The sequence below is a fragment of the Piliocolobus tephrosceles genome, chromosome 5 (genome assembly GCF_002776525.5).
Source record: "Piliocolobus tephrosceles isolate RC106 chromosome 5, ASM277652v3, whole genome shotgun sequence".
Lineage (NCBI taxonomy): Eukaryota > Metazoa > Chordata > Mammalia > Primates > Cercopithecidae > Piliocolobus > Piliocolobus tephrosceles.
The window spans coordinates 43,843,170-43,868,390 of NC_045438.1; the positions used below are offsets into that span (position 1 = coordinate 43,843,170).

The 25,221-nt window shown below is 35.4% G+C and overlaps 1 protein-coding gene across 9 annotated transcripts in view; it reads left to right on the plus strand.

The window, feature by feature from the left end:
• Window positions 1-25,221, plus strand: part of UTRN (utrophin) — a 580,797-nt gene that overhangs the window by 528,841 nt on the left and 26,735 nt on the right. For all 9 annotated transcript variants that reach the window (XM_023183788.2, XM_023183779.3, XM_023183783.3 and 6 more), the window contains 2 exons: window positions 1,567-1,678; window positions 18,987-19,123. In XM_023183788.2, coding sequence (XP_023039556.2) covers window positions 1,567-1,678; window positions 18,987-19,123 — 249 coding nt within the window. The remainder of the gene's footprint in view (window positions 1-1,566; window positions 1,679-18,986; window positions 19,124-25,221) is intronic.

A 25,221-nucleotide genomic window follows, 5' to 3' on the forward strand; every position in this document is an offset into this window, starting at 1 on the left:
TCTTCATTCAGACTGTCTCTCAAGCTTCTACCATATATTTATATATATATAAAATATTCATTTTCCCCAAACTTTTATAAATACTGCTAGAAGTTTTCACTAATTACCTCCAAATTAAATGTTAATGAAATCTTAGATTTACAGAATGTTTTGTAAGCTGGGAATTTTTTCAGTTAGAATCATACACAGTTGCTTAATAGTGGTTGCATAAATAAATTAGAGCTTTAGTTCTCTTTCTTGTAAACAAAGTGAAGGTAGGTAATCCAAGACTGTTTTTTATGACCACTTGGGCCCTTAGCTCTGTTTTCATGCGCTGTCATCCCTAACATGTGGCTTCCATCTTCAAAGTCACTTCATGCTAACAAAGTGACTCTTCTGGATGTCAGATCCATTTTCCAGTGGGGAGGAAGAGGGAGCATGCCTCTTCCCAACTGAGTCAGTCCCTTGAAATTCCAATTAGAACCCCACCGAATAACTTTGGTTTGTATTGCACTGGTCACCACCATCAGCAAGAGCGGCTAAGAAACAGCAATTTTCTCAAGGCTCATTGCTAAAATGTTTTAACAGCACAAGGGTATGTTACCAATGAGAAAGGAAGAATGGCTATCTGCCAAAGGAGTATTCAGCAGAAGATAAAATTCCATTTAGAAAGAAGATGTCAATCATACCTGTCAAGCCATGCTGATAGACCAAGAGATGTTGTTAGTGTATGTGGTTGTTTCAAACCAGTAGCTTCCTTGGCAAAAGTAAGCTGGCTGTAGTATATACAGAATGATTTCCATAAGATTGATTTGCAAGTGATTTTTCAGGTCATTCTAGAAGCTACTCAGCACTTAGTAGTTTATAGTCACACAACCTTTAAATTTTGCTTCCATTCTCATTCTGTTGGTTGTATCATTTAATTTTTTTCTATAGATATGGGTATAATTTATGTTCTTAATTCTACCAGCAATGCTGACAGAATATATTTGGGAGAAGATGTTTTCCACTGAGACTGATAGAAACTGGTCATCTAAGGTTTTGCTTTTTTAAGTACGATTCTACAAGTAGAAGTCAATGTGCAGTGTCATTCTTATGCCAGAGATTTTAAAACACCATTTCCATTCAAGGATGCATTGTGATAAAGGCTCTATTTAGTTTTTCCTTTGTTACACAGTATTTCTTGATTTCTTTTTTTTCTACTGACTAATTTAAACCAAATATAAAAGTGCTCATTGTTAAAAACTGTATCTTTGTGAGGGAATTTTAAAATTCATTTCTTATTGATGGTGTAATTGATATTTTAAAATTTGATGTTTCAACTTAATAGATATAATTCTTTTCTTGTCCATCACTTTCCATTCATATTCAAACATTAAAATAAACCTTCTGACATGTGTATTTGTCTCCCTCTCATGTATAAACAGATGGAAGCATGTTTCAGAGACTTGAACTCCAAAATTTGATTTTTTTTTTTTTTTTTTTTTTTTTTTTTTTTGGTAAATTTGGATGAGTGAAGTTTCTTACCGCAAATTTGGACTAAATAATAGTAATGCAAGCCAATAAATTTTCTTTTCTTTTCTCTAGGTATAGAAGCCTTAAGCATTTTAACTACGATGTCTGCCAGAGTTGTTTCTTTTCGGGTCGAACAGCAAAAGGTCATAAATTACACTACCCAATGGTGGAATATTGTATACCTGTGAGTACTAACCCACTGTTTTGTTTTTAATACATTGCCATTGAATTAACTAATATCTAAAATGTTATTGTTTATTTAGACTTAATCTTTTTTGAAAAAATATCACTTTGAAGATTATGTTTTTTGTTTTAAGTAAACTCGTTTATGTTGAATTAATTAGTGCAAAAAAAATAGTAACTTTTTTTAACATCTGTGTTTTGATTTTAAACTTTTTTGGTAGCAAATTCTTTTAAGAGCTGATGCTGACCTACATTGAAAATGATACTATGTAATGAAAAATCATGTTTTTTTAGACATATTTATGTTTCCATAGTTACATACTATATTCATATTAGCAAAATACAGAAAATGGAGATATTAAAAATATAATTCCTAATTATAGCTCCTATATAAACTACCTTCTAATTTTTCCATGTCTCTGGTTTTAAGATTCTATTCATATTTATATTTATATTTATGTATTTTTGTTCCTGATATTTTTCACTCAACATTCCATTTTGTCACACAGTATAATTTTTTTTTAGTCACAAAATTTTTAATTGAGTGAATTACTACAGGTTCCCTTAAATTTGGACATTTCGTTTATTTTCAATTTTCTGATGTTATAAATAACACTTTTACAAGTATCTTTGTGAAGGTAGCTCATTCCAGATATTATGTAAATTACATTGCAATAGAATAAAGCACTATAAGTAGGTTATTTGAGTCAATGAATATGAGTATTTTTTATGGTCAAAATACTTGATGTTAAGGTTTTTTTTCAAAAGAGGTTTATCCCACTTTACATTATTATCACATTTTGTTAAAGTTTCAATTTTACTGTAGCCCCACCAGCATTGGACATAAGTTCTTGTTGTTCCTTTGATTTACAGCTATTTTTACCTGAAGTTATCCTCATGTTCTATTAATAGCTATTCTTTTACTTCCTTCCAAATAGTGCCCAAGTGTATTCATCAAGCTATCTATTTTCTTTGGTTTAGGGAATTGAGTTACTTTTTTGGATCATAAATTGCAGGGCTGCAATACTTATAAAAGATACACATATAAATCTCACACTCATAGGTATCTTATCGCAAATAAATAAGTGCCCTGTGTATGGAGAAGAAATCTCTAGAAAATATTGGTGAATTATAATGGAGGAAGTGCCCATACCACATAATAGCTTTAACCAGGAAAAAGAAATCTCCCCAAGAAAATTTGTGAAACATCATTTATTACTATTATTAACTTATTTGTTCACCCAACAAATTAATACTGAACATTTTGTAGGTGTCAGGCCCTCTTGTCAAAGAGAAACAAAACCAGACACTAGTTAAAATGGTAAGGACAGATTTTAATCAATAATACACTGATTATACACATAAACTTCTGTTTGTACAGAGGTGACTGGGTGTTTTCAGGAGGGAATAGACTGGGGAAACAAAAGAGGGACTTGAGCAGAGGCAAGAAAGTGAAAACTGACCCAGCATTGGTCAGCATCAGTTCCATCAGACCAGCTGTGTCTGTGAGCTGGCAATTGTCAAGAGTTAGGATTCTACCATTCCAGAAAGCCTGGGAGACAGGGGCCCTATCCTTCCTGATGATTACACTTCAGAGAAATGACTTTCGGGTCCTTGAGAAAGACACCCCTGAGTTGTTGGAGATACATACACATTTCAAAGGGACAGAGGAAGGATTCCTCATTGTAAGCCCTTTTTTGTAAATGTCCTAAGAAAGAATGAGCAGGGACCTGTCTTCAGGTGTTGGCTAGAGCGAACAGTAAATTCTTTTGGCTGCTTGGAGTTTGTTTTTCAGGCAGACACTTTAAGAGGGCAGATGCCTTAATGATCCCCTTTTTTAGAGTAATCTAGGGATGTGGCCTTGAACTGTTAGGAATTATGTTCATGTTTGTTCAAGTTTTTTAATGGAGAAGTGGGTGGAAGGGTATGGACAAAATTATTTGTGCTGAAAATTTGTAGTTTTTACAGGTCAGGGCTTCAGTAAAGAACAGAGCTTACTGGAGGCCAACACAAATTTGGTCAAGGAGAGAATCCTTGTCAGTCATTTCAGCTCTGATAATGTATCATAGTATACCCAGAAAGACAAGATTGTGGACTTTCCTGCTACTCTCCCTTTAGGAGGAAGAATGTGTGAGAATGAACAAGGAAACAAATAAATGAGGTTATTATAGATTGCAGTAAGTGCCTTTAAGGAAATGGATATATAATGAGATAGAATGATTAGAAGAGACACTTCAGATAAAGAAATCAGTAAGATTTGTCTGAGCTGACATTTGAGTTGAGACCAAAGTTTGAGGGAAATTCAGCCCTGTAAAGAACTAGTAGAAGCATATTTCAAAAAGAAGAAACAGAACATACAGTGGTGTGAGATGGGAAAAAGGTTAGCGTGATTGGGCTACAGAAAGTGGAGCCTGTTCCCCAACGGGCACATGGAAAGGAGCACTGGCTACACAACTGGAAGTGCCCAGTGCAAAATGAAACTGGGGGGGGCCCCTTGTTTAACAATTATTAAGACTTCCAAAGTGGCAACATCAGAGCAGTAAATCAAGTTCAAGGCCCTTCTGATTGTAGGGCCCTGTGCAACTGCATAGGTCCAACATATTTGAAGCCCACACTGAGATTGGGGAAGAGGTGGGTGTAACCAGGGGACAGAAAGAAACCAGGACAAATTTGATGAAAGAGAGACAATAGTAGGAGATGGAATTAAAAAGAAAGGCAACTATCAGATTGTATAGAACCCCGGGGATCATTGTAAGGAATTTGGATTGGGGAAAAATGTCATAGTAATATTTACATGAGTAGCTATTATAGAAATTTAGAAAGCTGATTATAAAATGCTAGTATCAAAATATCATAAAGTAAATATATGTTGTTATAGTAAAGATATATAAAATTACTCTTTTTCTTGGTCTTAAATGTATAATAATTCTTAATGGCTTTACAAAATACCCAAACAATTTGAAACCCACGTATCTTCAACAGTTGTCATCCAGTGGGTGCATGCTTAAGAATCACTGATAAACGTTTGAATTCCACTCTCCAACTACCAATTTTAAATGAAATCTGTAAGTTACCCAAAACTGTTCTTGTTGCATAGTCTTTCAAAAGTCGCTGTTATCATTTCCAAGATTGCAGCTTATCCTGCATTATACAAGGATAGCTTCATTTTTCAAGATATCCTTTCCCTATTTCTGAGGCTTTGTGGTGATCTTATCAACAGCCTACTTATAAATCATCTGTATGACAAGTTACTTTCTGCATTTGACCCTACAACTTTTTGTAAAATAACTAGAAGTATGTATTAATTGAATCTTTAAAAAGATGCTTGCATTTAATAGCAATTAATGACCTGATTTAACTGCTTTCTGAAATTTCTTTCTTTTCACCCACGTTCTTTACATTTGCTCTACTGTTTTATTTATGGTTCATCCACCTTTTACTCAACATTTCCTAAAGTCATTTCATGTCTGCCTTAGAAAATGAACTCAAGTGTGGATTTGTTCAGTACAGTGATAATAAGCACCATTTGAGTGTTAAATGGATCAGACCTTTCCATATGGACCTTGATGTTTACATTCCTCAGAGTGTGTCTCCCTTTTTGGTTAAGAAGATGCTCCAGTCACCTTACTGACTTCATCTCTTTCCTTTTCAAAGTCCTTTACAGCTTACTCTGAATGTTTCTATTTTTAAGAACTTTCTGCAATTTAGAAACCTTATTTTAAATCCACAATGCACCCTAAATGTTTTGCCAATATATCTGCTTATGATTTATGGTAATGTTTGCCTTTAGCTGTAAGAAGACTAATGGTATATGAATGAAATATCATGACTCATGAAAGTGTTTTATGATATTGATAATTTATATATATGTAAATTATCTGAAGAAATGTAGCAGAATTTTTATTTCTCTAAGAAATGACTTTTTGTCTTATTTCCCCCTACTATTCTATAATCCAAATTTGTACATTTAAGAATTATTTCATTAGGCTTAATAAGAGTTGATCTTCAAGAGACAGCATGACACAGATGATATTTAATGCCTGTCATCATTCTGTCTCCATATGTCCAAATCCTACCTTCTCACAAAAACAGCTCACCTCCCACTTTGTGTGTGAAATCTCCCCCAGCTCCTCCAGTTTTACCCTCATCAAAGCACTTAGTTCAGAGGCCTCTGCCAATAGCCTCTACTTTACCAATTAACTTTTGATTCTATGTTCCCTTGTATCATTTTCTAACTGTGCGGTGTTTTTGTCTTCTCAATTATCTTTTTACCTCCTTGAGGACTGGGATGACTTTTATACTTTTCTCCCTGTGTTAGTTACATTTGCCTCATAAAAGCCAAATGAGCTCATATCTGAATTTATAAATACTAATTATAGAATATTAAAGCTGGAATTAAAGCTCTAAGAGATCATCTAACTTATCTTTATTTTGAAGAAAAAACTAAGTCTTAGAGAAGGTAAGTGGTTTGTGCAAAGTTGATGGCATGGATTTAGTGACTTAACTCCATTAGGTGAACACACACACACACACACACGCAGTTGGAAAATAGGAGTTTATATATATCCTAGTTGGAATATTATGTTTGTTGAATACCCTTTTACATACCAGGCATTTTGCTAGGAGTTGGAAATACAGAGAAAATTTCATGAAGGAGAAAAAATACCTCTATGTGGAGAAATTCAAGACTGTAATATCTTTTTAGAATGATTAAAAATCAAGACAGTAGTCAATTTTTTTTCATATTATCCATGCACTACATCTTTGAATTCAGGGATTATTTTTTGTAAATAAATAGTTATGTCTTATATTAAGATGTTCAGATTTAAATTTTTTAATTTATGATGATTTAATTTTGTTGTGAAAATTACCCTACTCAGATCTTTAAAATCATCTTTGTTGTAAGTAACCAAAATTTAATTCAAGTTAGAAACATTTTTATATGTTAGGGCATATAAAAGATAGTGTGTGGTTTTGTTTTTTGAGATGAGATCTACTCTGTTAGTGAATTTCAAGTGTATTATCTGTAGCCACATGCTGTACATTAGGTCTCCAGAATTTATTTGTCATATAACTGAAAGTTTATACCCTTTGACCAGTCTCTTCTCTTTTCCTCCACCTCCCAGCCCCTAGTAACCACTATTCTACTCTCTGCTACTATGAGCTTGACTTTTTTTTTTTTTTTTTTTTTAAGATTCCACATATAAGTGAGATCATGCAGTATTTGTCTTTCTGTATCTGGGTTATTTCACTTAGTATAATGTCCTCCAGACTCATCTAAGTCATTGCAAATAACAGGATTCCCTTCTTTTTTTATGACTGGATATATTTCACTGTATTTTCTTTATCCATTTATCTGTTGTAGGATACTTAGGTTGATTCTGTATCTTGGCTATTGTGAATAACACTGCAGTGCACATAGGAGTATAAATATCTTTTGGAGATAATGATTTTATTTTCTTTGGATATGTATCCAGAAGTGGGATTACTGGATGATGCGATAGTTCTATTTTTAATTTTTTTTTTTTTTTTTTTTTTTTTTTTGAGACGGAGTCTCGCTCTGTCGCCCAGGCTGGAGTGCAGTGGCTGGATCTCAGCTCACTGAAAGCTCCGCCTCCCGGGTTTACGCCATTCTCCCGCCTCAGCCTCCCGAGTAGCTGGGACTACAGGCGCCCGCCACCTAGCCCGGCTAATTTTTTGTATTTTTTTTAGTAGAGACGGGGTTTCACCGTGTTAGCCAGGATGGTCTCAAACTCCTGACCTCGTGATCCGCCCGTCTCGGCCTCCCAAAGTGCTGGGATTACAGGCTTGAGCCACCGCGCCCGGCCCTATTTTTAATTTTTAAAAGAACCTTTAGACTGTTTTTCGTAATGACTGAACCAAAGATAGTTCTTCTTTAAATTGGAGAGTTCTTCTTTAAATTTCACATGATTTATAAAAGTTCATACAATTGCCAACAGGGAGAGAGAACTGGATAGGGTTAAATACTAAGAATGGGAAATGTTTAGAATAGCTACTCGGGTCAATCATGAGTCACACAGAGATGAGTAAACTGATTGCTACCTTGCCACAGGAGTGCAGCTGAGGTTAATTGGCAAGGATTTGTAGTTTATGACTCCCTCATTGCTCAGCAGCTTTGGAATTAAAAGATGAAAAGTATATTTGAAGGCCAAGGGAGTGAAAAATTCAAAGGTGTTAATGATACTGTAGTTGATTTGAGGTATCCTCATGCTGAAGAAATCCTGTGGTGGGATAAAGGGCTGGAGATCAAGATGATGGGGAAAGAAGAGGTTTATTTATAATATAAGAAGTGAGAAGAAGAGTCAGAAGATTCCAGTCAGTGAAAGGTTTTTTCAAGTTAGAGATTTTGGACTAAAAGCTGTTTTAAGTTATAATGAGGCCTGAGGTATGGCCACACCCCAATGTGTGACTGAAGTAGGACACAGAAGGTTCTAGAAATGAGATGGTTTTTAGAAAGTCATCACTGCATCTCTAGAATTGAAGTGACAGACAGGTGATAGCCCTGTCTTGCATTGTACCATCAAAGGAGAGGGGAAGGGCACATTGGCTTTAGTAGATGAAGCTAAGGGAAAAGGGTGTTTAGGAGAGAAAAAAAATATATTTTCTTCCCATCTTAGTTTCATAGTAGAGGCTCCTGTAACAAAAGATAGATTAACAAGAGAAGTGCATACAAATTGATTTAATATAAATTTTACATTACATGGAAGCCTTCGTCAGGAAGAGAAGACCCAAAGAAAACATGGAAGCCTGTGTATTTTTATGCTTAGGTTTGATGAAGAGTGGACAGTTGTATAAAAGTATGATTGAACAAGAAGATATGACCTAATGCTAATGAACTAGGGGAATTTAGCAAGGCCTGTTTGTTCGGATTCTTCTCTGTGTCCTCCTGTCTTCAGTGATAAGGATGTTTCTTCCCTCCAGGAATAAGGAGGGCACCTCTCGATTAAGGGTGTTATGACCCTTTAGGTAGGAAGCGTGGGAGAAGGTCAGAGAGATCTTGCTACATCTGCTGTTCTCCTAATGTGCCACATTTGGAGGTAGTGTGTCCTGAACCCTCGCCAAGTATAAACATCCTTTTCTCTTGGTTTTTATGAAAGAGAGATTATACAGCCACTAACGAAAAAGATTATATGGGAGATGGCATTATCATGGGAGCATCAGGATTGATTCAAGTAGGTAGGTTGAAACAGTAATTATGAACAAGATGTAAGGGAATGTGTTAAAGATCACAGAATCCACTGTAATGGAGAAAGAAAGGTAGATAGGCAGTGTGCATATGGTGAGGTACAGTAACCCCATCCATGGAGAGAAAATGTGAAATAGAGCAAGGTAATGGAGGAAATAGTAAAAGGAAAGGAGGAAATAAGCAAGGAAAGATTAGCCAGGATAGAAAGGTGGTTTGAGAGACGTGTTTGCTCGGGGAGAAGAGACGGGATATTTTCAGAATTTTCTAGCTTGAAAGGTCAACAGCATCAGCTGCTTCCCGCATTTCAATTGCAAGGGTAGATTCATTGTCAATGTCATAGTTCAATTGCTGAGCTTTACATAGGACTAGTTTGTACTGGTAGCTTTGATGAGTTTAGTGAGAAGAGGTGACGACAAGAAAAAAATACCTTGATGAGTAGCAGCTTATTAAATTAATACCACTCAAAAGAGATTTATATTGCAGGTTTTAAGCAAATACAGTTGTTTTTAAAGCAAGAGGTTCAGACATATTCTTGTTGAATATTGATTAACATATAGGGAAATAAGCCAAAATTACATGTTTTTCATGAGAAGAATCATATTTTCAGTGAGAAGAATTACAATTTTCTAGTAAAAAAGTCGAATTTCTTGTTTAAGTTAAAAGATAAATTATGCCTTTTTTAAATGAACTATATGCCATTGGCAAAAATAAAACTCACAGACAAAAACAAAAAGAACAAAGAAAAAAAATCTAGAAGCAGTTGTTTTGACCAATCCTGTCCACCCCTGCCAACATCAATGCACTTCGTAAGACTATAAAAATCAAATATTTTAAAAATGCTGATTCATTCTTTGGAAAGCTCTACCTTGAGTTAGGGAAGTTTGGTTTTTGGCAGTCTTGTCTCTTCAGATGTGACACGGGGTGTTTGCCAATATACTGAAAACGCAGCATCACGGCTGTTTCTCTGACCTCAGCATCCTGAAGTGGTGTTACAGCTTCTGCTCACCTTACGTTGTTTTCCCAGTAGGTCCAGTGCATTTAGATTTGTCATTAGCTTTTAAGGTGAGGTTTGGGCAAAATCCATTTTACTTTGGATGATTTATCATCCTACTGATTCTTGACTCCTTGGTGATTCTGCTAATGCTAATTTTTTTAGCTTCATGTTTTTTCATTAGGACTTGAAAGTCTCTGAGCTTTTCTTACTGATTGCATCCTATCCATTGAATTCAAATGTGTCTGAATTTCAACTTGTTGAAATCATTGAAACTTAAATAAAAACTGAGAGGTTGTTTTATAGTTTAAAAAAAAAAAACTGTTAAGAATGTCTTTAAAATAAGTCTTGTGATAATGAAATGTACCGCTTAGCAGTATGTGTACACCAGTTGGGACTACTGATTTCTATATTTAAGAAGTAACTCTTGCTAATGAGGGTGCTGTTCAACAATGATTTTAGCACTTGTGCATGATCCAAATGATAATGTTTAATTATTCTGCTTCTGTGCCAAATGACTGTGTTTTTTTTTTTTTAATATATAACCTTGATTTACCTCTTTGTAAGTCCTTGGTTTCCTCTGTATGTAACTTATTCATATTTATAATTAACAGTTTAAATCCACTGTTTGGAGCATTAAGGAATTAGTTAATACTGATATCTCAAGTTAAGAAGTGGCCCCCCAAAAAAATTGTTGGGAGAATTAAAACAAATATTTTTTTGTTTTGTTTTGTTTCTTTTTTTGTGGTTCTTTATCTTGTTTTGTGTAAATTGTTTGGTAATTAGATGTTATGTGTTACAGGATTTCACTTATTTGGTAGCATTGTAAATCGTTTCCTTTTGTGTGCTGCTTTGTGGGTCTTCAGGGATAATAGTAAGAGTCCTTTAAGCTGACCTAGTAAAGCCGTTTATTCAAGGATCACTTGATTATGAATACTGGGGGATTTAGCTTTTCTACATTCTAGATTCTTCTATACCTTATCCTTGCTGCTCCTTGTGATACATATTAGTGAAAAGGGAACTTTCAGCCATATATTAATGCTTTTGAAGTTCAGTAGTGCATAGACTTCAGCATAAAGTAAGATTATACACTTTGCAACATGAACAGGGACATATAGAAGGATACACATACATTCATATAGAGATACACAAACTCAAGCAAAAGATACAGTAACTCTAAATTATGTCCCATATGAAGTATCTATATTTGTTCTCTATGAAGGATAAAATGTCAAGAAAATGTAAAATTTCCTAACTGTATTTTGGTTGGTAAAATACAATCTCAAAAGTAAAAAATTATTTGATTTTGCCTTGCAAGTGATTTTCTTTAGGGTTTTTCTTTAGCGTTTTGCTACAAATAGATGTATCATAGGGTAAATTTCATAATTCAGTGATACTTTCCATATTTTATTCATTTATATTAGTTGGTGGGGAACAAGTAAAAAATTGATTAATTCTTATTGTACCGGTAAATTTTTATTGTCTTACGGCTACTTAATAGCAGTACAGTGGAGTAAAGTACATTTTCAGAATTCACATGCCCACTTGTCTGTGTAGGTTCAGTTCTAAAATGTTTTTCACAGTGAGTCACCATCATTAGCTTTCCAAAATGACAGTTTGAAGGACAACCCTAATTTGTATATGTGAATTTTTATGTGCTTGTTGAAAATCAGTCCAGAGGCATCTGGGGAAGATAGTGGTAGCATGGCTTCAGAGTTTTTTCATATCTTTTGCCTTTGCCATTTTCCTTCCATTTCTAAAGTAGTTACATTTATAAAGAGATATTTGCAAAGAGAACAGCTAGACAGCAAAACTAAAATGTACAATGTTTGCAACCAAACCAGATGACAAGAGAGATCCAAAATAAACCCAGGTGGCGACAAGCCACCACCAGCCACAAAACGTACAAGACATCACTGCCTGTATGAGAGGAAAGAGAAGGAAGTAAGGGTGCCTAAGAACTGGATAGCCCCCAAAATAGGCAACAGATATTTAATGGAAAGCTGGCTTGAGAGCAGCGCTAAACCTGGAAGGGTTTTGCCATGCACAGAGACTAGGGTAAAAATGTGTGACATTTCTAGAATGCTCTTGCCTGCTGTGAGCTCTCAGACTGCACCTATCAGGGCTTCCTGCTAGAAAGAAGGTCTCACGCTGAGCAAAACTTCTGGGAACAGAATCAACATGGAGCATCTCAAGGCAACAGAAATGAAAGGAGAAGGCCTAGTCCAAAATGTGCGTGTGTGCTGGTAGAGGGTATGGGGGAACAGGACCAGGAAATCCCAAACTCAAGTACTGCTATGAATGGAATGTATGTATCTCCCAAAAATTCATGGGTTGAAATCTAATCCCTAGCGCGATAGTGTTAGGAGATGGGGCCTTGGAAGCCATTAGGTCATGAGAATGGAGCTGTCATGAATGAAATTAGTGCATTCATAAAAGTGACCCCAGGGAGCTCCCTCTTCCCTTCCACCATGGGAGGACACAGTGAGAAGACGGCTGTATATGACCCAGGAAGCAGATTCATTGGACAACAAATCTGCCAATCCTTTGATCTCGGACTTTCCAGCCTCCAGAACTGTGAGAGATAAATTCCTGCTGTTTAATTTAAGCCACTCAGTCTATAGTATTCTGTTATAGCAGACTGAATAGATTGAGACACATACTGTAATTGTAAATACTACACAAAAGCAAAAAAAGAGGAATCTCTGTGAAGTTAGAAAAACTTTCCTCAATCTCACTTCTTTATAAAAGTTTAGGAAAATTAATTATACAACCAAAAAAAAAAAAAAATTTAGCAACAAAAGTATCAAGACCAAATCTCATATAAAGCAATTTTAAGAAAAAGATATAAGGAACAAAATTTTATCATGACAAATAAAGCATGCCAGTGTAACTACTTTATGAATGGGGGGAAAATAGAAAAGTGAATCTATACTTTAATGTTTTCACTAATCATATGGGTGGTAGTATTGGTATTAGTGTTCTAAGACTATTGTGTACGTAATACGAAAAAAAGCAAATGAATAATTATGGGATTGTCTAGGTCTTTCATCTCTTGTGTCCTTGAGAACCAGATTTTTGGTTTTGAAAAAATGAGATAGAGATGTATTAGAAAACAAGTTAAGTTAAATCAGAAATTTGAATTGGAATCATCAATGTAACTTCAAGAGAAATTTCACCTTCAAATGCATATTTCCCAGCTCTGTGCAATGAAAAAGCCTATTAACACTGAAAAGGCCTAAAAGGTGTGCTTGGAACATCTTGTAATAGTAGCTAATAAGGAAGCTGTTGAAGACTGTTAGAGTCACATTAAAAGTTGCCAACTGAACTTGACGTTCAATAGTGAGAATTGCAATAGATTGAAGTCCATCAAGTACATTACAGTCTTTGAGTTTCTCATGATATTTAAAATGAACAAAAGCATTGATCATCTTTGGAAAATGATAAGAAACCATTTCGAGATATTGAAAATTAGTCAACAGAGTCAAACATTTATCCTGACTTTTCTAAATGAGCTGTACCACAGAGTACCTAAATGTTAGACGTGGTGATGTTTCTTTATAAAAGTATGTATTAGGCAGGGTTCTCTAGAGGGTCAGAACTAATAGGATAGATGTATATATGAATGGGAATTTAGTAAGGAGTACTGACTCACACGATCACAAGGTGAAGTCCCACAGTAGGCTGTCTGCAAGCTGAAGAGCAAGGAAGACAGTTCAAGGCCCCAAACCTCAAAAGTTGGGAAGCTGACAGTGCAGCCTTCAGTCTGTGGCCGAAGGCCCAAGAGCCCCTGGCAAACTACTGATCTAAGAGTCCAAAAGTTGAAGAACCTGGAGTTTATGTTCAAGAGCAGGAAACATCCAGCATGGAAAAAGATGAAGGCCAGAAGACTCAGCAAGTCTGCTCTTCCATCTTCTCCTGCCTGCTTTATTCTAGCCATACTGGCATCTGATTAGATGGTGCCCACTGATTAGATGGTACCCACCCAGTTTGAGGGTGTATCTTCCTCTCCCAGTCCACTGACTCAAATGTTAATCTCCTTTGGCAACACCCTCACAGACACACCCAGGAACAGTACTTTGCATCCCTCAATCCAATCAAGTTGACACTCAGTATTAATAATCACAAAGTATTCCAAGTAATACATGAAAATGAATGATAGGATGACACCATTTTGCAATTCCCAATGAATAGATATGAACACTTAGCATGAACAGCTGCTAAGATCACATAAGAGAGATGACAGCTATTATGTACCTCCTATAACACTGCCAAATACCACTAATTGTCTTGACAAAAGTCTGATGCGTTATCTGGATCAAGTTGCAGATTTGCAGGAGGTTATCAAGAGGACAGACGAAAGTGCTGAACTGTACCAAAAGTAGACATTCTGTAAAATCCAGACTCTGGAAAACTCTGCAGGTCAAATTGAGTTTTCCAACAGACAAACTGTAGGGAAATGGCAGGTGTGGAGGAGGGATCTGTAAATTAAAAGTGATTTAAAATATATCAGATTTTTTTAAAATGAGCAAAACCAGTTAAGGATAGACATTGGAGTGATAAAACTATTTTTAAAACATAATTCAAGTTATGAACTACTTCAGAAAATGAAGTTGATGGTAATAATGGAGAGAGGAAGAGAATTGTCTCTGAAAGGGGTTCTCGAATGTGCAGCAGTGTTCTGTTTTCCGACTGAGGTGGTATACTGATGATATTTCATTAAGCCATACATTTTTGTGTAGATATTTTGTTTCACTTTAAGATAAAAAGAATTATAAAAATAAATCAGTCTAGCCACCAAAACTTTACGAATGGCTATCTCTGGATGGTCAAATAGCTGGCAATTTTTTATTTTTATTCCTTCATGTATATTTTATTTTTCTTTCTAGTTGTACTGACACCAAATATGTGTTACATATGCCATTTAAATCTTTTTTAAGTAGTTGGGATTGCAGGCACATGCTATCATGCCTAGCATTTTTTCTTTAATTTTTTTTTTTTTTTTAGGGAGACGGGGTTTTGCCACGTTGCTCAGGCTGGTCTCGAGCTCCTGAGTCCAAGCAATCTACCCTCGCAAAGTGGTAGGATTACAGGCGTGAGCCACTGCATCCAGTCTATTTATAAAGTGACATTTTAATACAATTTTTTAAAAAACCAACCACATGTCATCTAAGCAGTACTTTATTTAAAATGAAGGAAAAATTTAGGATGCAATATTAGATAGTTTAGTCAATGGCGATGGATTCTTTCTCTTTCAAAACTTAAAACAGTTCCATTTTTCTAAAGACTCACGCTTTCAAAAACATTTTTTTCCTTACTGAACTTGGTTGGAGTCCATCAAAGGCTTAGTGTGAGTTTACTTAGGCTTCAAAACCCTGATGATAATCTCCTGAGAGGCCATGATGGTTAAATGAGATTGAAGGAAAACAATTTATAAGGTACAAGGTCCTATGCTAACATGTTACCCTTGTGTTTGATCTAATGGGATCTGCAAAATCTGTTCTCCTTTTCTTACAGGAATAAACAGAAACCGAATCTTCCAAGAAATGCATTTAAAATGTTGGGTAATTTGTGTAGTAAAGAGTGTTCCTTTCAATTTTATCTTTCTATCGTAATATCAAAAGTTATTTGCTTAAAAATTAGAAAAATGTATTGTACCTAGTGTAAAGATAGAGTTGAGTTTGGTTATATTTATTATGGTAAGTGGGTGGTTCTCTTTCTTTATTTCTTTCTTTTTCTCTTTTTCTAAACAAACCATTACTTTAGCATTTTAAAATAGAAAAAATATTAGGTACCACCATTATATAATAAAAATCGGACCAAGTATATATAAATGTTTTAACATTTTCGGTGTAAAAATGGATTAAATTCATTTTATTGGCTCTACCCCAGCTGAAGAATTACATTCTGATAACCTGAATATAATCTCTAATTCCTTGGGATGAATTGCTTTTCACTTTTTCTTTTAATATTGCATAAAGTATGTGGCACTAGTGAGTTAATGCTCTTAGATTACAACTCTTCATGCTAGCTTTTCCCCAAGGAAATAAGCCATTGCTGAGTGAATGTGTACTATTTTAAAAAATATGTAAGTATGAGTATTATTACCAACTCTAATTTCAGTAACTGCTATAACTTTTTGGGACAGCAAGTAGTTGTTGGTTATTTTGTGCATGGGATAGAGAGGGGTTGTTTTTGTTTATTGGTTGGTTTTGCTTTGGTCTTTCATGTCTTGAAAATATTTAGCTAAAGAATGTATGCTGTGGAATTGAACTTGCACTTCTGAATAATTTGTCATTTTTTTCACAAGCCAGATTTCATGTTGGAACTCAGATATACATAAACTAGAAGAACTGATGCTAAGTAAAAGAAGCAAGTCATAAAAGACCATGTATTATATTAATTTGTTTATATGAAATGTCCAGAATAAACAGATTCGTACAGAAAGTAGATTAATGCTTGCCACGGGTTGTGGGAGGAGAAGGGTCATGGGTACAGAGTTTCTCTTTGGGGTGATGAAAATGATCTGTAATTGGATAGAGATGATGGTTTTTTTAACTTTACAAATACACTGAAAACCACTGAAGTGTAAACTGTACCATACCCTTTCTGAGGTACACTGGGTAAGGGGCCTGATGCCTTGCCCACCTGGCCTTTTCTCCCACCCACTCACTGCACTCAGGGCTGTGAGTTGAAGAACTGAATATGGCTTGAAAACCACTGGCCTAAGAGATCAAAACTTTTGCATTGCTAGGTATGGAGTTTACTCCCAAGTAAAAGCTAGAGTCCGTTGCTCATTAAGTATTTCTCTCTATTAACAGTGTACTAAGAGCAGACAAAGAAATAAATTGGGTCATACGTGCTTATCCTTACACACAGGTCTTCTTTATACATTTCTATTATGGAAACTTCTTTTTTTTTCCTTCCTTACCAAAACATTTAGGGTAAGCATATCTCTAAACTAAATTATCTGCAGTTGTGATAACCATTGCAAAAGATGTGAAAATCATTTATAGTAGATGATATATCCTTTTGGCTTTATTCTGAAACCCAGATACTCCTTCTCTAAAAGTCTCCTTGTTTGCTCCCAACTACAATCTGTTTTTTTGTTTGTTTGTTTGTTTGTTTGTTTGTTTTTTCCTTTTCTGCCTGGTAAGAGCTGAATACCCTCAAACGGTCAAATCTTATAACAACCCTTTTTCCTCCACAGGGTTTCCTTGAATTATTTTTCTTTTCATGAATAGCTTTTTCTTCTGCACTTCTGCTTTGCATTTGGGAAGGCCTATATCCATGTAACTGCAGATCATTATGTAGTTAATATTCAGTTATTCGGGAAAAGATTGGTCATTGTGAATCTGATGGCAAGGCCTGGTGATAGCATGGGGCTGGCACCTTGTTGCAGGTTTTTGTTTTGTCAATGTAAAAACTGATAAATTTTAAATGATAAGTAGCTGCAACTTAATCATGCCTCATCTCTGCTTTGCAAGCCTAGAGAATCAAAAGTTCCCTTAATTATTTACTAGAAGCAGACATGTTTTGATAGAATGGGAACAGATAGAAAGTGGCAAAACGATATAGGGGTTGACTCAGAACTTAGTTGTTTTCAAAAATTGTTTGTTTGTTTTGCTTTGTTTTGTTTTTTTAATTTTTGGCTGGGTGTAGTAGCTCACACCTGTAATCCCAGGACTTTGGGAATCTGAGGCAGGTGAATCACTTTAGATCAGGAGTTCCAGACCAGCCTGGCCAACATGGTGAAACCCCGTCTACTAAAAATACAAAAATTAACTGGGTGTGGTGGTACACACCTGTAGTCCCAGCTACTCAGGAAGGTGAGGCATGAGAATCGCCTGAACTTGGGAGGCAGAGGTTGTAGTGAGCTGAGATCACGCCATTGCATTCCAGCTTGGGTGACAAAGCGAGACTCTTTCTCAAAAAAATAAAAAAAGTTTCTGTCCACAAAACAAGTTTCTGTGAGTCCTGGGCATGCATGTTGTGAAGGAAAAGCTGAAGGGTGGGGACAGGGAGCAGGCAGCAGGCAGCAGGTAAGCAAATATACTTGTCACTCAGTTTCTGTGATTACAAGAAAGTTTCTCTCTCCTTATCCTCCTCCTCCTCCTCCTCCTCCTCCTCCTCCTCCTCCTCCTCCTTCTCCTCCTCCCTCTCTCTTTCTGTCTCTAAGAGGAGGGATTGAGGTGTAATGAGTGGTATGTTGAGCAGTCAAGTTGGAACCAGAGGATCATGGGCTTCATTAAGGTCTATGCAGATAACGTAAATATTTTAAACACATATTCAGAAGGATCACAGTTGATATCTGTATTGCAAAGAGTAACTAGAATTGTGATGTACAGTAGAAAACTGGGGCTTGGAGAGCAATAGTTCATGGGATAGGATGATGGGGTAGGTGGAGTTGGGGTAGTGTTAGTCCATATCACCCTAAATGATTATCAAACTAATCATTTAGAAATACCTAAGGGAACAGTAACATTTTATACCACTATTAAAAATATAGTTCAGGTAAAATAATTATACGTCTACCTAGTTAGGAAAGGATAAAGAAATCGACAGTATTCCTTCCCAAACAGAGCACCAATATGGCCCTGCTCTTTCTCGCTTGTTTGTTCTCTTTTCTTTTTCCCCGCTAGAATATATGCTGGCTTGCGTGTAGCCAGCATCAGCTATATGGCTAATTTCCATTAACTCAGCTTAGTTAAAACCATATAATAGCCACAGTACTCTGTCATCACTAAATTAATAGCAAATTAAAAATTTTTTAGTGATAAGCACCAGCCAGTAGTTTGGAAAAATTAGTTTGGAAAAATTTCTAAAACTAATTTTACTTTTTGCCCCAAGTTTTAAAATATTGGGGAAATGAGCTAGTTATGGTTTATTTTCAACAGAGAATGAAAAAATATAAACTTATCACTGTATATATTTAGTGATGAGTTCTTATTGCCAAGTGTTTTCATGAGACTGTGCTTTATTTCAAAAATGCATAAAACTACCAAAACTGTTGACATTTAATTGCATCAATTTACATCTGCTCAGATTTTTTTATAGATAGCTATTGCCTTCCATTTACTGAGAGAAGTGTAATTGTTTTCAACCTCATAGACAACGTCTGGGGAAGATGTACGAGACTTCACAAAGGTGCTTAAGAACAAGTTCAGGTCAAAGAAGTACTTTGCCAAACACCCTCGACTTGGTTACCTGCCTGTCCAGACAGTTCTTGAAGGTGACAACTTAGAGACGTGAGTTTGATTTTAGTATTAAATCTAGTGTTAACATTTGTATATGATGTTGTCTTTTTCATGTTAATAACACAAGAGAAATTGTTTAATACCAATTGCATTTTAGAGGAGGTAGATTAAACTTGGAATCAGTCTTCACAACATGAATTTTTACTATTCATTTTTGACAATGTCACAGCCAAAATTCCAATTTTAACCTTGCACATGTCCTTAACCTTTAAAAATATGTATTAATATGTCAACTTTAATACACACTGGGCATCTCTTTTGTTGATCATCTCTTTTTCTTTTTAAAAATATCTAAATTGTGGCATTATATACTCTTTCATTCTTTTATTTTCCTTTTTTTCCCCTTATGGGGTGTGTTTTACTATTTCTCATAGTATGTTTTATACTCCTTTTGCATCTCTTTAATATCAATTTGTTAATAATACTTAATCTGTTGATTCAGATATTTATGCTAAAATTCTAAAATATCACATTGTGTTTATTGAAAATGAAGACAGCAAACTGAGATAGCTTCATATATTACATAAAATAGAAAAAAAAATCAATTTTAACCTTGCACATGTCCTTAAGCTTTAAAAATATATATTACTATGTCAAACTTAATACACACTGGTGTCATCTTTTTTGTTGGTCATCTCTTTTTAAAAATACCTAAATTGTGGCATTATATAGTCTCTCATTCTTTTATTTATTTATTTATTTTCCTTTTTTTCCCCTTATAGTAGGTATTTTACTATTTTTCATAGTATGTTTTATACTCTTTTTGCATGTCTTTAATATAAATTTATTAATAATAATCTGTTGATTCAGATATTTATGCTAAAATTCTAAAAATCACAGTATGTTTCTAATCTATTTTTTATTGAAAATGAAGACAGCAAACTGAGATAGCTTCATATATTACATAAAATAGAAAAAATGTCTTCAAAGTGTGTAATTTGAGTTGGTTAGCATAGATGAAAGCTTCAAGATGGTGAAATTACTATGGGATTATAAAGCAAAGGGAATAAGAATTTATGGCCTGAAATGAAAAGAAAAAAACATTTTCAATAACCCAGAAAAAAATGCAAAGAAGTCAATTTAAGGCACTAAACAAGTATGTGTTAAGATCAAAATAGATTTTAAATCTTTGAATTGCTTTTTCATATGTCAGCATAAATATTCCTGCTGAGGCCATTTTCTTGTGGTTGAATCTTGGGGAAAATGAACTTTTATTACTAATCATCAACAGAGTGCCTAGTTGTATAGCATAATGAAGTTCCAGTCAGAGAAAGACAGGGTCTCAGATGACTAGAAAAGAGAAACTCAAAAGTGTGAAGTTTTCTACTTTACAAAAAATAGAGAAAATTGTAGTAAGAAGTATACAAAATGTAAAGTGTAATTTTTGTGAAATGAAACTTTAACCTTCAAATTCATAGTTCATTTTATTTTGTACGTGAGAGAAAATCAGGGAATGGTAATAGTTTATAGTGCATTGTGATAGTCAGTGTCTCAAACATGTCAAAATAGAAGAATACACTATTTGGTCTGCAGACCAAAATCGATTTTTTAAAAATCCCTGTAGACCTCAAACTTTGGTAAACTTATGTGCTGGTTTATCTCTTTTATTTGTGGAATGGCTAAGAAATGGAAGAAAGACCGCAGCCAAAGCATAGGAGATACCTTTTTTCCTCTATAGGTAATGTCATGTGTGTGTATACAGAAAGAAATACAATGCAAATGCATATTTAGATAGGTCCATGTATAACACATACACATACAGAATGTAAGAAAAAATTTCAACTTTATGATTACTCTGCTTGGTAACAAACTGTGTACACTTAAGATATATTCTTTCCACTTGATATCAAACTGTGTACAATTAAGATCTATGCCTTTCTAAACATTCCTTTGCATAGTATAATTTAGAAAAGATTTTTTTTTTTTGCGACAGAGTCTCACTTTGTCACCCAGGCTGGAGTGCAGTGGCGCAATCTCGGCTCACTGCAAGCTCCACCTCCCGGGTTCACACCATTCTCCTGCCTCAGCCTCCTGAGTAGCTGGGACTACAGGCGCCCGCCACCACGCCCGGCTAATTTTTTGTATTTTTAGTAGAGACGGAGTTTCACCGTGTTAGCCAGGATGGTCTCGATCCCCTGACCTCGTGATCCGCTGGTCTTGGCCTCCCAAAGTGCTGGGATTACAGGTGTGAGCCACCACGCCTGGCCCCTGGAAAAGATTTTAATAAAGCAATTTCAATTTAAAGAGAGCTATTCAAATACATTCAGGAAGAGTAGACTTTTGGTCCTCTTTTTGATTTGTGGGTATGCTTTTATCCTTTCCTTCAAAAGCCTGTGTGATAATAGATTCTTATTTGTCTTAGTATCTAATATATGTTTTAACTGTGCTGACGCCTTAGGATGAAGACAAAATTGCACCTTTTTTGTCTCCCATCCAATTAATCTTTGGAATGGATAATTCTGAGGCACAAAATTATTACTTGGTGCCTTAATTTACGGGATAATTTGATAGGTTTGAACTAAGTGATGTGCCTTTTAATCTTTTGCTAAACCGTTGGCATTTTGCATCCCAAATACCTACACCCTTCACAGGAATCATGCAGATAGATGCGTATTTTATACTCCTTTAAAACATTTTTAATTTGCCTTTCAATGTCAAAATAATCACTGGCATCAGTCATCCTATTCTGAGTGACTCTATTAGGTAAAAATTAACAGAAAAGCATGCCAAATAATTTTGTACTGTGATTTTGGGGTATAATTCTGAAAATGACTCACCTCAATTCATTCAACTGAAAATGAATTTATGAGCATTTTTAGTGAGAGGAAACAAGAGGAAAAAGGAAGGAGTGTGAGCTTGCATCAGATGCCCCAAGATCCTTATTGGAAAGATTTAAGAACTACTGGATGTAGTGGGCAGGTTTTCTTTTTTTAATCCTAGACCAAGCTCTCGGGATTTGATATAGTTCACTTTTCAGCTGAGCCCTTTCTAGTACAGGGCCGCTTAATCTTCTGGTGTCACAATTTATGTGAGTGGGTAATAAAAAAAGTTTGATTTTGTTTATTCTCCTATTTGTGGGAGGAGAACATTGGAGAAAAACCAGCAAAGTGGCAAATGTGTTAAAGTTATTTATGAAGCTAATTAGAATTTTCTTTCGCTTCTTTCTTTTTCATCCTTGCAAAATGTAACGTTTTATCCTCTGCCCAGTAATTACACATGCATGCATGGAGGAGGGGATTTATGGGGAAAATGAGTTATTACTAAAAGGGCGTAAACAAATCCATGCTAAGGTTTATTCAGTTAATTTTATAACTATGCAAAATTTTTCAGAAAATAAATCAATAAATGAGTAGAGTTTGATTACAGAATACTCCATTGAAAATAAACCTGAGGAACAAGCTAAAATAGTAACAAAAGTAATTCAAGAGTTGTGAGAATTATTATTGGCTAAAGAGATAGAGTGATTTCCCTAAAGATTAAAAAAAGTAAAATAGACACCTCTCCCTGGTAATGGTTAAAGGGGAGTAAATGAGTTTAAAGATTTTTTTTTTAAGCCTTTGCTGTAGCAAGAACCAAATACAATGTAAGTTTCACTATGGTTGTAGTTAACACCTAACTGGGAGGAAGTATGACAGCTAAGTTGAGACCTGAAAGATTAATAGGGCTAAGGGTTGTGTGTTTGGTGTGGGAGTTGGAGAGGGAGAGTTTCTGGTCTAAGGAAGCATTTTCAAAAGCTTGGAGGCAAGATAATTTCAGAAACGGGGGTGGAAAACTAGCAACAGTGGCAAGAAATGGCAGTGGAGAGAGAAAATGGAACTATATAATGAAGAGCCTTCTAAGCCATGCCAAGGTGTTTGGAGTTTATTCTAAGAGCAATGGGGAGTCACGGGGGTTCTTTAAGTAAAAGCAGCAGGGACCCCACTTACCCTGCTCTGGGGCAAATGGATTGAAGAAGACAGAAGACAAAGAACAAGGAAGAGTCTGCTGACAATTTAAGGCACTAAAAGGGTCACTAAGTTCTTCAAAGTCTGAGTTTTATATATAAAACCATTAATATATATATATATACACACACGTACATACACATATGTTTATATATATACAAATGTATATGTGTGTATATATATTAATGTAATTGTGTGTGTGTGTATATATATATTTTTGTTTGTTTGTTTTGTTTTGTTTGAAACGGGGTCCAGTTTTGTTTCCCAGTGGCACAATCACAGCTCACTGTCTCATTGCAGCCTCGACAGCTCACTATCTCATTGCAGCCTCGACCTCCCAGACTCAAGCGTTCCTCCTTGGGAATTCCTAGGCAGTGTGTGAAGTTGTGGGGGTGTCCCCCCAGCATTAAGATTGGGAATTCCTAGGCAGTGTGTGAAGTTGTGGGGATGTCCCCCCAGCATGAAGATTGACACTGAATGATCTGTGTCCAGACACAAGGCTGTGAGTCAAGCAGAACAAGTTTTCTTGTATCAGTTTGTCGATTAAACTTCTGGATAAAATTTTCATCCTCCCGAGAAGCTGGGACTATAGGCATCATGACGCCATGCACAGCTAATGTGTTTATTTTTTGTGGAGATGGGGTCTCATTATGTTACCAAGGCTGGCCTCAGACACCTGGGCTCAAGCGATCCTCCCACCTCAGCCTCCCAAAGTGCTGAGATTATAGGTATAAGCCCCCGAGCCTGGACTGGGTTGCATTTTACGTGATACTAAGTGATCCTCTTGCCTCAGCTTCCCAAAGTGCTAGGATTACAGGCACAAGCCACCGAGCCTGGCCTGGGTTACATTTCGTATAATATCTAAATATCTGTAGTAGAGTCTGATTTCTGGAATATCAGTGTGTGATTGACAAAATCACTTGTTCAGCCCCCATGCTGGAGAGCAGAGATAGGCTGCATTCTGAAGCCTGGGCTAACACACACATTGGTCTTATTTCCAAGCCCTTTTAATGATAGGTTCTCTCTATGCAGTTTCTTCTTTTCCCCTTTCAAAATCAAATGAAAAAGCTTATCGTTTAATCTTTTATACTACAAATCAAAATTCTCTGAAGTCAGTGAAGCCCAAGGGGTTTTTTTTTTTTTTTTATCTTTATTTCTTTTTTTAGAAAATTTTCAAATATATAACAAAACTTGAGAAACCCTTCAGTTCAGCTCTCTACCCTGGCTATTCTCATCTTAGGTCATGGATCACTTTTGTGCTAACTGGATTAAGTTTACAAGAACCAGTCAAACAATTTGACAGAGCTTTTCCAAGGTTGATTAAGATTAAAAAATATATATACTTTTCTTCTATTTGAAGTTCATGGCATGTGTTTTGCTACATTTGAATTTTAGAAATAATCTCTTTAGCAGTTACTGTTTTTAGAAGTATACAGCCTATCATTCACCTGACATTTAACATATTTCAGTGTTAATGAAGAGCAGTGACATGGAAGCAGTATTGACTAATACTGTGTTGTTTTATTGTTATTGTATCTATTTTGCACATATATAAATTAAGTTTACTGAAAGTATAGATATTCTGACAAATAGTGTGGATAAATGCCTGGTTCTGAAAATAGATCTCAAGAGTCTTAGTTTTTCATCCCAATAAGATAACGTTCAAAAGTCTTTCCTGTGCAGACATCAACCTGCACTTCACTATAGGAGATGAAGAGAAAAGTAGGCATTATACATACCTACTTTCTTTTCCTAAGTAGGTGTGTATAATAGAAATAGGAGAATCAAGAAGTTTTGGAATGATTTTGTTTCAATCACTATTAGCTTTTGCAGACTTTATTTAATTAAATAGATAATTTCCATTGTACTTTACATTTTCTGCATTCATTTACTCTCCTTCCTCCTCAGAACGCTAGGGTTGGAACTAGCTTTTAATTAGGATCAGTTGTTTTCAAAAGCATTTCATGGAGACTTGGGAATTCCTAGGCAGTATGCGACATCCCCAGCATTAAGAGTGACACCGAATGATCTGGCTCCAGACACAAGCCCCTGAGTCAAGCAGAACAAATTTTCTTTATCAATTCATAGTTTAAACTTCTAAAAAACATTTTTTTGAAGAAAATGTCTCATGATCTCAGGAAGTTG